This window comes from Polyodon spathula, chromosome 19 (assembly GCF_017654505.1).
Source record: "Polyodon spathula isolate WHYD16114869_AA chromosome 19, ASM1765450v1, whole genome shotgun sequence".
NCBI classification, from domain to species: domain Eukaryota; kingdom Metazoa; phylum Chordata; class Actinopteri; order Acipenseriformes; family Polyodontidae; genus Polyodon; species Polyodon spathula.
In genome coordinates, this window is record NC_054552.1 from 6,416,781 (window position 1) to 6,430,000 (window position 13,220).

The following is a 13,220-nucleotide window of genomic DNA, read 5'->3' on the forward strand; positions in this document are numbered from 1 at the left end:
GCTCGAGCTGTGTGTTTGAAATCTAGGCGCCCGAGACTTCTAGCTCTAACGCACGTCATTGATCAGGGATTGTAAACGAAACGTCATTTTGGCGCGAATCTGCCCCATGACCCATTGTGAATTAGTTTGCCCAGTCAAACCGTTGTGTAGATGTTGCAGATCAACGCCATATATTAATTCTATTGTCAGACTAATTGCGTAGTGGTCTTGCAATCCGCATGAAGTACATCTGTGAGAAGTTCTGTATGTGTTTGTCTATAAATCTTTGGTACCTTATTGTTAATTGTACCTTTACATTTGTTATATAGGTGTTTAGTTCATTTTAACACAGTGTAATTGTAGTACGGTGTATAAGTACGAGCATTGCATGGGTATTGTAATGTTACGTTATAAGCCAATGTAGTGAAAGTGAAGTTGAAAGGGAGTTCGGTTTCAGGAAACTGAGGTTTGATTGCAATAGGCAGTCAGGTTAGCGGATGCAGTATCCTTTCTCACGAGTCATCTTAATCTATAGTAAACCTGCATACCAAAGTTACCGTGAAAAAGAAAAAAAAACGGACACAAATTAACGACAGGCTGTAAACTGCGTTAGTCTGCAAATTCGGGACTTGGTCGTGGGGGAGAGGTAATTAGCCCGAGGACATTTCAGGAATCTCGACTCGCAACAAACTCAAATAACGCGTGTGCTCATTATAAATACTGTTGATTTTTTAAAAATAGGTTAAACCGCCAGTAAGGCAGCGTGTTAATTTAATTTAGTTTACAAATAGAGCGAACGCTGGTGTAGTTGACAGCCTATTAATGTGCAACGCCTTCATGATTTTGTTTATATATTTACTTTTGAAAAAATAAATAAATAAATGCAATTTTTTTATTGTTAATTTTCATTAATGATTGAACATAAACAACCTGCCTTTCAGGTGCTGTACTCTCAGGTATGGCCACACATACCGGTACTTGCTTTATATTTTTATGCTGTTGGAAGTAACTTTAAATGGTCCACAGACGTGTTTGTTTCCATACCTGTTAGATAATGTTTTCTTATACAGGACGTTTTGAATGCTATATTTATAACGCCTACATAATGAGGTCATTATGACACACGTGTCTATTGGGCAGATCTCCAGACTTTGTACATTGTGTACTTGGCAAGCCCATACTGTAAATCATGCGTTCTGTTCAATCTACACGTGTATATAAACATGGTTTAATGGATCCCAATATGCAGACGCCAATAAGCTTAGATATTACTGCTGAATTTAACTGCCCCTTAAACCACTATCAGTGTTTGAAAACAACAACGGAACTCCTTGATGGCTTTTTACTATCCGATTATGACCAGTAGCTTGTACTTTTATGTTATTTTATGTACATTTTACACCAATCTTTAAATGTATTTTTCTCCACTCATGTTTATTAAAAGGGGTCAATTGCCCTTCATTTGTAAACATTTTAAATAACAATACCATCACTGTTAACACTGATGAATCCTTCTTTAAGTGAACTATAAATAGTACACAAGCAGTAAAAAGCAACCTCACAACCACCTGCACTTATTGTAAACAAAGTCATTTAAATCACAGGACATAGTGCAAAACGAAACAACAAAAACTTAAAAACACAAAATAAATTAGATTACATACAACTCTCTGTGTCTCTGGTATAATAATATGCATATTTATAGAGGGTCTACAAATAATAAAATATCACCCATTTGTACAACCATGAGGTAAATCTAAAACTATTTGAAATATTTCTGGAGTTTGTTTGGACAATCAAATTGAGTTATGTCTATTGTTAATCTGACCAGCACTACACACTTCTCAAACCTTGCATAAGGTAATCCAAGAGTACTCATTATTATGGTCTGTGGTACCAGTGGTAATGTTTTAAATGGGGTTCTAGAGCAGCACACCTTTTATTCAATTAACAAAAACAATACTGCAAACTTCTTGTAACAAATATGCTGTTTCGTCAATATCATTTTAAATCACAGTAATGTTATACTTAAATGACCCCATTAATGCGGCATGTTTATAGGTGTTTAGGTGTTATATACCAACTGATTTATTAATTATTATTATTATTATTATTATTATTATTAGGAAGATAAATGAAGTAATTGATTTTGCTCCAATGATATAGAGATAGCAGGTAATGTATTCTAATGCCTTATAATTCCATTGCTTTGATCAGATGCAAGTATTTATTTCAATTTTTTTTTAAATTCCCATTAAATTCTTGAGATGGAATTACAGCATTGACTACTTCCTGTTTTTTGTATTTCATAAATAGTACAGCTGTTATAATCAATGTAAATCATGTAGTAGAGAGCACAAATTATTCATTCAAGTGACCATGCCGTTAAAAAGACTATCTGAAAAATACCTTTACTTAAAGAACAGAATAAAACAAGAGGCAGTAGATTGTACTGATTTAATATTGCACAAACAAGGCTTATCCATTATTTATACATAATCAAAGGTAAAACATAAGGAGCATTTGCAGCATTAACAGCTCATATTTACAGAGTTAATCAAGAATCACCAAACAAAACAACAAAAAACTTGTATCAAAGTCTAAAAAAAACTTAAACTTTAGGTCTAAATCTGTCCCAGTCCTTAAAAGTGCTTAACTGCTGCAAAACATATTTATTATTACTTTTATGCAGTTTCTTCCCCCTATTACTTGGATATACTTTAAGGAGGCAAACACTTTAGCTCTACAGGAAAATACATGATTTATTCCATATTCAAATGCATATGTACACAAAATTACAAGGATAACTAATTGGTTTGCTGTGTCTAAGATGTTGGCGAGCTATTTGCAAAATCCTAGCTTGCATTTTCTTTTTGCTGTACTGTTCCTGCAAGTCTGTGATTAAATGTTTTAGTTACTGCATTGCTCTGCAATGCGGTTTTTGTCCATTAGTCATCTGGCGTTTCTCCTTGCTGTATTCTGGATGCTATTCTGATGGCTTCTTCTAATGATGGTTGTTCACTTAACTAAAAGAAAAAAGGGCATATAGAATTAAGTACAGTACATGTTAAGAGCAAGAGGCAAACATATATTCTATATAAAATAGTGCAAAATCACAGGGTCTTAAAAGTTAATAAATGCAAATGGGGTTTACAATAAAACATTTAACTAGTGTGTATATCCCATATTAGATTTTCATAATGTGTTGGGGAGGAGCTGACTGCTGATTTAACAGCACAATCACTTTTTTTTTTTTACTTTGTACCAAACTATACAGACTGCTTTTTAATGGTAATTGATTTGGCTCCTGCATCTCATTTACATTAAATAAACCGAAAACTACAGTCCTTAATTCCCTCTACTGAAAGTTGCCTGGTTAAGAAGAACAAATAGTGGCAAAGTAATCTAATCAAAGCTATCAAGGGTTTGACTTGTCTGTGAAATGCTATAGTATTAAAGAATGTTTAGCTTAATCTCTTGCCATGCATATGTGTGTTTAAAAGAGAGATTAACATGATTAGCAGATCAAAAAGGCAGGTGACGTATTTAAATTCAATAAATCAACAAAAACGTTCAAGACACATTCTACTGTTGTGAAAATTAAATTTAAAGACAATAGTGTTGGATTGGTACGATTAGTTTTACAGGGTATTGGAAACATTTACATACATTTTTTTACATGACTTCTTTGGTTTGGATTAACATAGTAGAAATGCAGTCTACTACCAGTTTTGAAGTGTCATTTTTACAAAAAAACACTGCAGGATTCCGAATAGTTTTTAAAACAATTAAAAGCACACATAACACTATGTAACACAATTTTTGTTCCTGGGTAGTAAGTGTTATTTCCTAATTGCTTATGCCTCAAAAGTATAGAAAATGGCTATTATTCCCCACAAACTTTGCTTTTGTGACCAGAACAGTGATATTTCAAAATATCACTATTTCCAATGGGAAAATGGGAAAATGTGTGTCCGTTCACATAAAGTCAGAAAAAAACAACATATGAATCCAAATTAACATGTATTTATACTAAAGTAACACAAAAATGACTACAAAAGATTTAGAAGTGAGTAGTTTTTCGAGATTTACGATTAAACTGTATTTACAGTATAATCGTAAATCTCGAAAAACTACTCGCTTCTAAAAAATACCAAAAAACAACCAACTTTTCTGTATTTTCATTTCATAATCTTTCCATTTATTTGGCATATTCTGCAAGTCACTGTAATGCATTGTTAGCAAATAGGAAGTCCTGACATTAGCTGTACACTTACTACAGGCTTTGGATCTGAAGTGCTGCTATGTTCTACTTTCACAATAATTTAACAAGCATTGACATGAATCCAGCTTCCTGCAGACCTTTCCTGTAACAATGCCAGCATTACTGTCGTTACACATCAAAATCTCTTAACCTGTGATCAATAAATCTTCAAAACATTCTAAAGAATCCGTCACTCTTAGCTATTGCTTTCCAAGAAACATCAACTTGATTTACCTGCCTTTTCCTCATGGGTACAATGCTGTAGTGCATTCCCCAAAGCAGATACAGCTAAACTGCATTCTCTACATCACCCACCTGTTTCCTAACAATATTCCAAATGATGATTTTTCTTATAAAGACCAGATTAACTAAAAGCTACAGTTTACCTAAGTACAGTATGAATGGAAAAGGTCATATTGCAGCTTTAAATCTTCAAAAGCTCACTTTGACAGGTGAAACGAAGAAAAATTGACTGAATGAATACACCCATGCAATGAATCAATTCATTATGCACTTGCTTTAATATTTACACGTCTGAAGTCACGGTGGCACTTACCTGAACTGCTATCTGGGTACCATTGGATGTTGCCAGTAATGTGACGGGGTGGTGTTCATGCTGTTCCTGGGTCATGTCGGTTTGGGCTGTATGGAATGTGGCTAAGTCTGGTGTCACAATGGCAACCTTCAACAAGAGAAAAGTGGTCAAGTTTCAGGTATTTATGCTCAATTAAACAAGCTTATTTTATTTTGCACACGAGACAACTTAAAAAGTGGTCTGTTGTCAGAGGAGATTACAAAATCAAAAGTAAGAAACATTAGAAATGCATTGACTTACATATATTTTCATTCACAGTACATTGTTTTATTTGGGTCGTAAGCAATTCCATATCTTGCTATTGACCATATGTACATTATATTATGTATCAAGTGGTGATTGTCATTGCCATTGTCATGTTTTCCAACTTTTTGAGCAGTCGTGTATTTTTTATCCCATGAAAACAATCACATAGAAAAAAACAAACAAACAAAAACCTTACTTGTCCTTCAGTTCCATCTGCTGTTACCATGGTGACCGAATGTGTGCCTGCTGAAGAGAAGATTGCATCGTGTGCTGGGACAGTGATTGTAGTGCCATCTTGTGTTACCATAGTGATAGTGTTCCCCATAGCCTGCATGTCAGCTTGGGATATACTGACCTGCACAAGGAGTGAATGGGGAAGTACTATTAGGTCATAGAAATGCATGACAGAATTATGATGATGTACTCACATTTCTACACAGCTTTCAAACAAACGTGAAACATCCCATTCCAGAAAACAACCTTAGATGATTTGGAAAATGATCAAAAGATAGCACTTTTGTTAAAGTTAGTCAATTTTGCCATGTCCACTAAATTGCTTAATTAAACTGCTGCTAACTGAGCAATTTCCTGTTTACTATATTTTGCTGCTTATATTTATGGCATGAGCCTACCTGTTGGGTCCCATCTTGTGTAATAAGTGCTACGTGTTGATCCATTCCAGATGGGTTTTCTGTCTCAACCTGTGCTGTCCCCGTGTCCTCCATTTCAACCCCTTGTACGTATGAAACCTGCGACTTTATCACGTCTTCAATGGAATCTATTGAAACAGAACACATTTTCATACATTCAAACCAACATGGGACATGTGCACATATTCTTTTCATTATTCAACTTAGTTGTGGGAGGCATTTAAGAAAATGCTGAAGCTGTGATGAAATTTGGTCCTTTCTTTCCCAAGGTGTGTAATTAATAGCTGGTGATGGTATTTTACTTTCTTGATGAAAGAGGTGACAGCTCTGCTTGCCAATTGCCACAAAAAATAAGGGGGGACCTTCTTGATGTTAAACTTTGCCCTAGAGCAAACATTACATGCACCTCCTATCTATTTTATTGACCTTGTGGAATAGTTGATGTAAATGTCAATAAAACATACTCTCCGTCAGGATTACTCATTGACATTATTATTAGGTAAATTAATGACTAGTAAGAGGGTGAGGTAATGATATTGTTAATGTTTAGTTACAGGTTTAAAACCCTGAAAAAAATAAAACAAAACAACGTTATAAGTAGAGTACTGATGTACTCTTACTATGTACTTACGATGTACTGAGTACTGATTTAGCATGTCTGAAAAATAAAAAAGGCTTACACTTGATTAGTAGCATTCTGTCTTTAGTCAAGGTAGACTTGCCCTCCTCACCCTCACTTAAACAAATGGACCTTCAATTGTATTCTTTAACATTCTGACCTATATAAACAATATTGAATTCTTCTCCATACTGACCTGCCTGTGGCTCGAAGTAAGCCTCCTGTGCCTCCTCAATGGGCTCGATGTCGTTGTGTGCAGTGCGCTTGTGCAGAGCCAGCGTGGAAATCTGCTTGTAGGTCTTCCCACAGTGATTACAGTTATACGGTTTGGAAGGAGTATGAACCACATGGTGCTTGTACAAGCTGGAGTACTCTGTAAAGCGCTTATCACAGCCAGGTACTGTACATACGTAAGGCTTCTCCCCTGTCGATAGAAACAAATTAAACATCAGAAAAATAATTAACAGACAGGCCCTGACTGCATGCTGTTTTTTTATTTTTAGTGTTCACTGAATGCCCAGGTTTTTATTTTCACCTTCATAGGGTAAGTAAGTGGAAGGCATGGGAAGGCTCACACACCTGTATGTATCCTCATGTGGTTTTTGTAGTTGGTTGCGCTGGCAAAGGCCCGGCCACACCCTGGCTCTGAGCAGTAATAGGGTCTCTCTCCTGTGTGAGTTCTGATGTGAACCTTGCGGATATTTGACGTTGTGAAAGACCTGCCGCAGCCTTCAAAAGGACACTTGAATGGTCTTTCACCTGCAGGAAATAAAGATATTTAGGATGGGTGAGGCTTTAATTTTGAAGAGGTGTTCAAGCTGCTTTGTTAGCTATAGAAAGCAGTCCAACATCATTTAAGACTACCATTTCAGTTTCCTTTATTCTGCTATGAAAAAGGGGCATATGCTATAGGGCACTACACAGAGTGCATGTCAGCCTAGATTACTTCAAAGCTATAGTCATAATTGACATAATTATATGTGGATGAAATGCATGAAATGGTAACTTAAAGTTTATGCCAGTGTTATACCCCCACCCCCCCAATACATGCAAGCAGCGATATCCATGTACTCAGTTGCTGTCAACAGAATATGCACTGTAATAACCGAAGAATAGAAACAATAGCAAAGTATCTGCGTATTGCTGGAAGTGCTCCAACTGTACCAGTATGAGTTCGGATGTGTTTCTGCAGGTCTCCTGAAGTCTTGAATGATTTATTGCAGTTAATTTCCTGACAGCGGTATGGTTTTTCTCCTGTGTGTGTTCTGATATGGCTTTTTAAGCCATAACCTTTAAAAAAAAAAAAAAAAAAAAAAAAAGCAACGTCATTGTCCGCTTTCTTCTTTCAAACACATGCTTTAAACATATCTTACATAATTATCTGAATAACAAAACCTTTTTAACAAGTACAGTATGCCAGTAAGATACAACCCCACCACAGCAACTATTGGTATTAAGAATAAATAGATCTCCAAGATCTATATCCACTATAAATACTTATATGCACACAATAAGACAGAAGGACACCATTATATACACAATACATTATTCGATGGATTTAATATCAGTAAAACCTCATTACCTGTTGCAAATGCTTTTCCACACCCAATGTGCTCACACTGATACGGTCGGTCACCAGTGTGGGATCTTTCATGTACCTGAATACAAACAATAGACCACAATGAAAACATGAACGCATCCACCAACAAATATGACAACAATAAAAAATACATCATTTTTAGTTTTTGGTTCATTGTTGTATCAATTTTTCCTATTTACATGACAGAAAGAAATATTGTTATGCTTTAAAGCAATACAATTTAAAAAAAAAAATTTAACCTTTATATTTTAAAATAAACTAGCTTCAAGTCTTTCAATGCACAAAACTGCCTCAGGGATATTTCTATGCAGATGTTCTTGCCTTTAAATGATGTGCTGTTGTATAGAGTTTCCCGCAGCCCTCGTATTCACAGCGGAAAGCCTTTTCACTGGGGTGCTGAGATTTCGTCACAATCCGATTCGCTCCATGGCCCTGAAGAACAATCTGTGAGAGATCAGAACAAAGAATAAAGAATCAGAATTTTGGAATCAAATGCCGTCACACAAAGCACTATTCAGGGTTTACTGTATAAGCTGCATATCTCTAAGTGTCACCTTCAGCCAAGTTTCTTTAACATTTGCTCACAGGATAATCTCATGAGACGTTGCATCTTGACATGGTCTGCAAGCAACGTGGCAACATATACTCAGAAATAATAACTCTCAATACTGAAGTGTCATAACTCAGCTTTGCCCTTTAAAATGTTGATGATTACAGATTTACAATGCATCTCAGAACTGGAAACTTGCAGCAAAGAGGTGATAAGTAAGATTACCTGCATCTGTATGTTGCTCTCCTGCTCATTTTGGTTCATTATTCCAGTGCTGGTAACACAGTCAGTCACTTCCACTGGTACCTAAACAGAGTGTTTAAGATTTTGGGTAGTAATCAATAACTTATTTTTAAAAAAAATCCTTCTGTAGCTAGAAACTTTGAGGCTTGCCTTTGTTGTGTACTGTTCTAGTACGCTTATGGTCTCTGGGTCTATGGTGCCATCCGTGTGAATATCTGACACAGTTCCGTCAGCCTGGATTGCCAGTATGGTGTCTGACTGAGGAAGCTGGACTGCGTGGTGAATGTATGCAGTTGTGCCATCTTCTAACTGGACTGCCTGCAATGCGCTCTGCTCATAATTTTCTTAAAGAAAAAAAACAGTTTGTTGTTGTGGTTTTACATGTACTATATAATAAAATGATGCAGAGCTTACAAAGGGATTTAGTGTATTATCAAGATAATTCAAGTACCTTTTGGGGCGTGATGAATGTATGCTGTTGTTCCATCTTCTAGCTGTATAGCCTGACCATCTTCAAACCTCAGGCTGTCCCCTCCTACGAGATAATGCAAAAAAATGTATAACAATCTCAGGGTTAGAGCAACATAAGTTGAAACCATTCGAAATTATTGAAAACAATACTGGTAAATATTTGATATAACAGGTCCATACAGAAATAAACAATATGGTTTGATAAGCCCAGTCCTCATGGCACACAACTGGCCTCTCAAAAGACTAGGAGTTGCATTAAAGCACACAGTGAATACACTTACAGCTACTTTTGTACACCTTGATTAGCACTAGTCTTGGACTACTTTAATTAAATTAACATGGAGTAGTCCAAGAATAGGACACCACTGAAACACCATTAGAGGAACAGAGCAACACACTTCATTGTACCTGTCTTTGGCACTGCTACATGTTGGACGTACGCTGCAGAGCCATCTTCCAACTGAATAACTTGCCCTTCCATTAACTTGCCATCTGAAAAAGATACTGTAGTCTTCAGTTATACTGAGCTTTTTCTAAAATAAAAAGTACACCTCACTCACCATCCCATCCTCTCGCCTATGCAATTGTCAGGCATTAAAAGTGACAGCTTGAAATATTCTGCTACCACTTTTGGGTTAAGAGGAAAATGCCATTACCTTTTGGGTTGTGCTGTATATAAGCAGTGGAGCCATCCGCTAGTGTCACAGCTTGTAAACTCACTGCATCCATGTTTTCCAGCTGATCACCATCTACAAAGAGTTCAAAATAGAAATGGTTCAGCTGGCAACTGAGACAGGATTCTAAATCAGTATCGTTCTTAAAATTGCCTGTACATCTCTATGCATTAAGAATGCAAATGTGTTGATATGCATGCATACAAAAGTTTGTGTGTAAAAAAAAAAAAAAAAAATTACATAATTTAGTAATTCAACATATACATAGCAACAGAATATATACCTTTTGTTGTTCAATATTACATGCAACCTTGAATTGTTGTAGCATAAAATTAAACATGCCAGCCAGTCTTTTAATTAAATGTTGGCCACAGATTAGTTTATTTTGAAAGCTGTCAAAAACAAAGCAAAACTAGCAGATAATGGGACTGGAGCAATAGCTGGTGGTTTATAGTGCAGATTCCCCAGTAGTGCAACACTTAGCAATGCTTCACAAAACAGAAATCTTTAAAAAATACAGGACTCCACCAACCTGCTACCGCTAAGGTCTCGGCCAGGCACAGAGTAACGTGCTGAGCATCTCCCCCAATTCCCTGGAACTCTGCCATCCCCTGAGAGTCTCTATTAATTTGAGCCAACAGCATGATTTACCTGGACAAGAAAACAGACTGAATACACCAAGGAGGAACAGGAGGACCTCACTGTGCAAGAGAATCAGGTTTGGTTGTCATTCTTTCTTTGTTTCAGGTTCTATATGGCGTACACGTATATGGAACTTTTTACAGCTACTGCTTCTATGCTGGCTCTGTCTAGGACCCAACAGTGTTTTATTGTTGTTAATGTTATTACTTTAGTTTTATGCAAAGCTTGTTTTAATTGAAAGGAACGCACTGTCGCTCAAATATTCAAAATGGCAAATTTTCTCCAAAGCTAGGGCTGACTTTTTAATATGGCACAAGAAACTTAAGCATATAAAAATGGTTTTAGGATAAAGGTGAGGTCAAAGATGCAACAACTTTTTCAGCCTACAACAATTAATTACTTATAGAAATCATGGTAAAAATAGATGTACCTTGAAATATGGTTGACAAAACGGGGAATGTCTTATTTTTTTATTTTTATTTTTACATTGATGTCAAGTTTAATTTGATTACATTTGTGAAATGTGTGCTTCAATAGATTAAGAGCTACTTCAAATAATTCAAGAGATCCAACATGAATAAGGAGGGAGAGAAATAACTATTCCCCCAAACATTGGGGTACAAACTGTTAGGCCAAGATAGCTGGAACTTTGGGTTTTTCAATTTCTCATTAATACCATTCTGCATAAATTTCATTGGCACAGCACATCGCCCCCCTCTTGAAACGGAACGACCCAAAACATTTGCACTCTATTTGAACAAATGCAAACTTCTAATGATTTAGCACCTTCCCTCAAATAAAAAACTCATACGTGAAAGTGTTGCCATCATGGTTAAAGGTAAATACTATTTGAAGCCATGTGAAACAAATGGATTTGCTAATGGCACTCATTTGTGTGCCTGCTCTTTGTGGCAGTTATTTTGCCTCAGTCAGTGTCTGCTTTCTAGCACCTTGCCCCTTTGAGGGAGAACAAAAAACAACATTCAGAATGCTGTACAGTAGTGTGACATTTTACACCATTGTATTAGTATTTGGGAATCTTCAGGAATGTTGTGTATGTGCAAACAGAAGAACCAGGAAGCAGGAAGCATGACAATGCTGCATTTGTCATATATTCATCTACATCCGTATTGCAATGGATATACCAATGCTTTCTTGGGCCTGTCTGATCTACATATTCTCAGCATCTCTATACTGAGGCCAAAGAGATGATAGTCAGGGAGTACAAGGTTTTTGATTAATACAGGGTGTGCACACAGCCTGAGCGCAATGCGGACAGGCAAGGACTTTGCAGAATTGTTCCCCTCTCTTGAAATCCAATATGGCTCACTATGCAACATTGCAAAATATTAAACAAACAACTTAGAAGGTAGATTTATGGAAAGTGTGCTTGAAAAGATTAATATATTATACATATCCCACTTATATGAATTAAGCATAACCACAAGGTGTCATTTTTCACGTTTGCAGAAAACTTTGCACTATAACATTCAGAACTAGAGGAGTGTTCCCCACAAATTCTGATCACCATCAACTCAGATGGGTTTAAACTCCCAATATCTGAATTTGTGTTTATCAAAACTTTTTTCCATGTCCCTGGAACAGTTAAGATAAAAAATGGGTTATGCAATGTATAAACCTAAAATAAAAAATAAACATGTACCCCATTACAATAGGGCATCACAGGCACAAAGTCTCAGCATAGGATTTGGTATAATGTAAGCAGAGAGGATGAAACTGCAGTAAGGCTTTGGTTGTACTGAAGAACTTGGGGTTAGACATTGCCATCTTCCAAAAGTGCTGGACAGACTGTGGCTCCCTAATTATTACCCAGGGAGATGCAACACGTTCCTGGCTTTTGGCGGTTTGCATCCAGACCAAATTTGTCTGACTGTAATATTTTATGTATAATGTTGGTAGATCTTTTTAAAAAAATAAAAAAATAAAAAGAAACGCAAGCCAAAGTTCATTTTGCAGTTCCCTATATCCAGCGAGCTAGGCTACACAGGACTGCATTACAATCGTTAGCTTAGGACAAGCAAGCTAAGCTTTGTAAATTATACCGATAAATAAAAGATAATATAAACACAATAAATCGAATTCATTTGAAATGCACAATTTAACGTCCAACCTTATTCTATAATGACATTTTGGTCAACCGTAACTCCAGAACGCACTGTACTTAAATTAAAATAAAAAACCAAGTGCATTGATGTTCAGAAAACACATTTATTCAATGGGTGTATCTCAATAAACCAAACACTGGCTCAACAATCGTTTCAATTAAAAATATACCAAACTGGTATTTTGTATATCCGATCACAGTTGTGTAACGATTCTTCCTGTAAAAGGCTGATTACACTTACTACATTTCGAATGTCCCACATTAGGGCATTCGGGAATGAACATAAGTTTTGAAAAGCGCATTACTTTTTATTCAATACATATAGACAATTCTTTTTTTTTTTTTTTTTTTAACTTCAGTAAAATGAGGTGATATTTAGTTTCAGCAACGGTTGCCTACATTACGTAGGAGATTCGAAAATGTACAAAGCAAAGCAGTACTCTCGCAGCACCAGAACCCGGTATCCATTAATTAATAATACAATATTTTTCGGTTTCTGTCCTTCCCATGTGTTGTAACAGTGTCCCCTTTTCCCTCGATCCCACTCGCCGTTCTCCACGGA

General features: G+C 36.2%; 1 protein-coding gene across 2 annotated transcripts; it reads right to left on the reverse strand.

Annotated features, from left to right (window-relative positions):
• Nucleotides 1–2,422: 2,422 nt before the first annotated feature.
• On the reverse strand, nt 2,423–10,556 carry LOC121295092 (zinc finger protein 143-like). Of its 2 annotated transcripts, none has more exons than XM_041219425.1 (15): nt 10,424–10,556; nt 9,874–9,966; nt 9,626–9,709; nt 9,198–9,281; nt 8,897–9,090; nt 8,729–8,809; nt 8,275–8,397; nt 7,936–8,011; nt 7,518–7,643; nt 6,933–7,112; nt 6,550–6,777; nt 5,717–5,862; nt 5,281–5,439; nt 4,800–4,925; nt 2,423–3,005 (listed from the first exon to the last, which is right to left on the reverse strand). In XM_041219425.1, the coding sequence occupies exons 1-15, from the start codon at nt 10,533–10,535 to the stop codon at nt 2,928–2,930; spliced, it is 1,890 nt and encodes a 629-aa protein (XP_041075359.1). In that variant the 5' UTR covers nt 10,536–10,556; the 3' UTR covers nt 2,423–2,927. The 2 variants fall into 2 exon arrangements, with proteins under 2 accessions (XP_041075359.1, XP_041075358.1); XM_041219424.1 differs by having other exon boundaries at nt 9,626–9,721.
• Nucleotides 10,557–13,220: the final 2,664 nt, after the last annotated feature.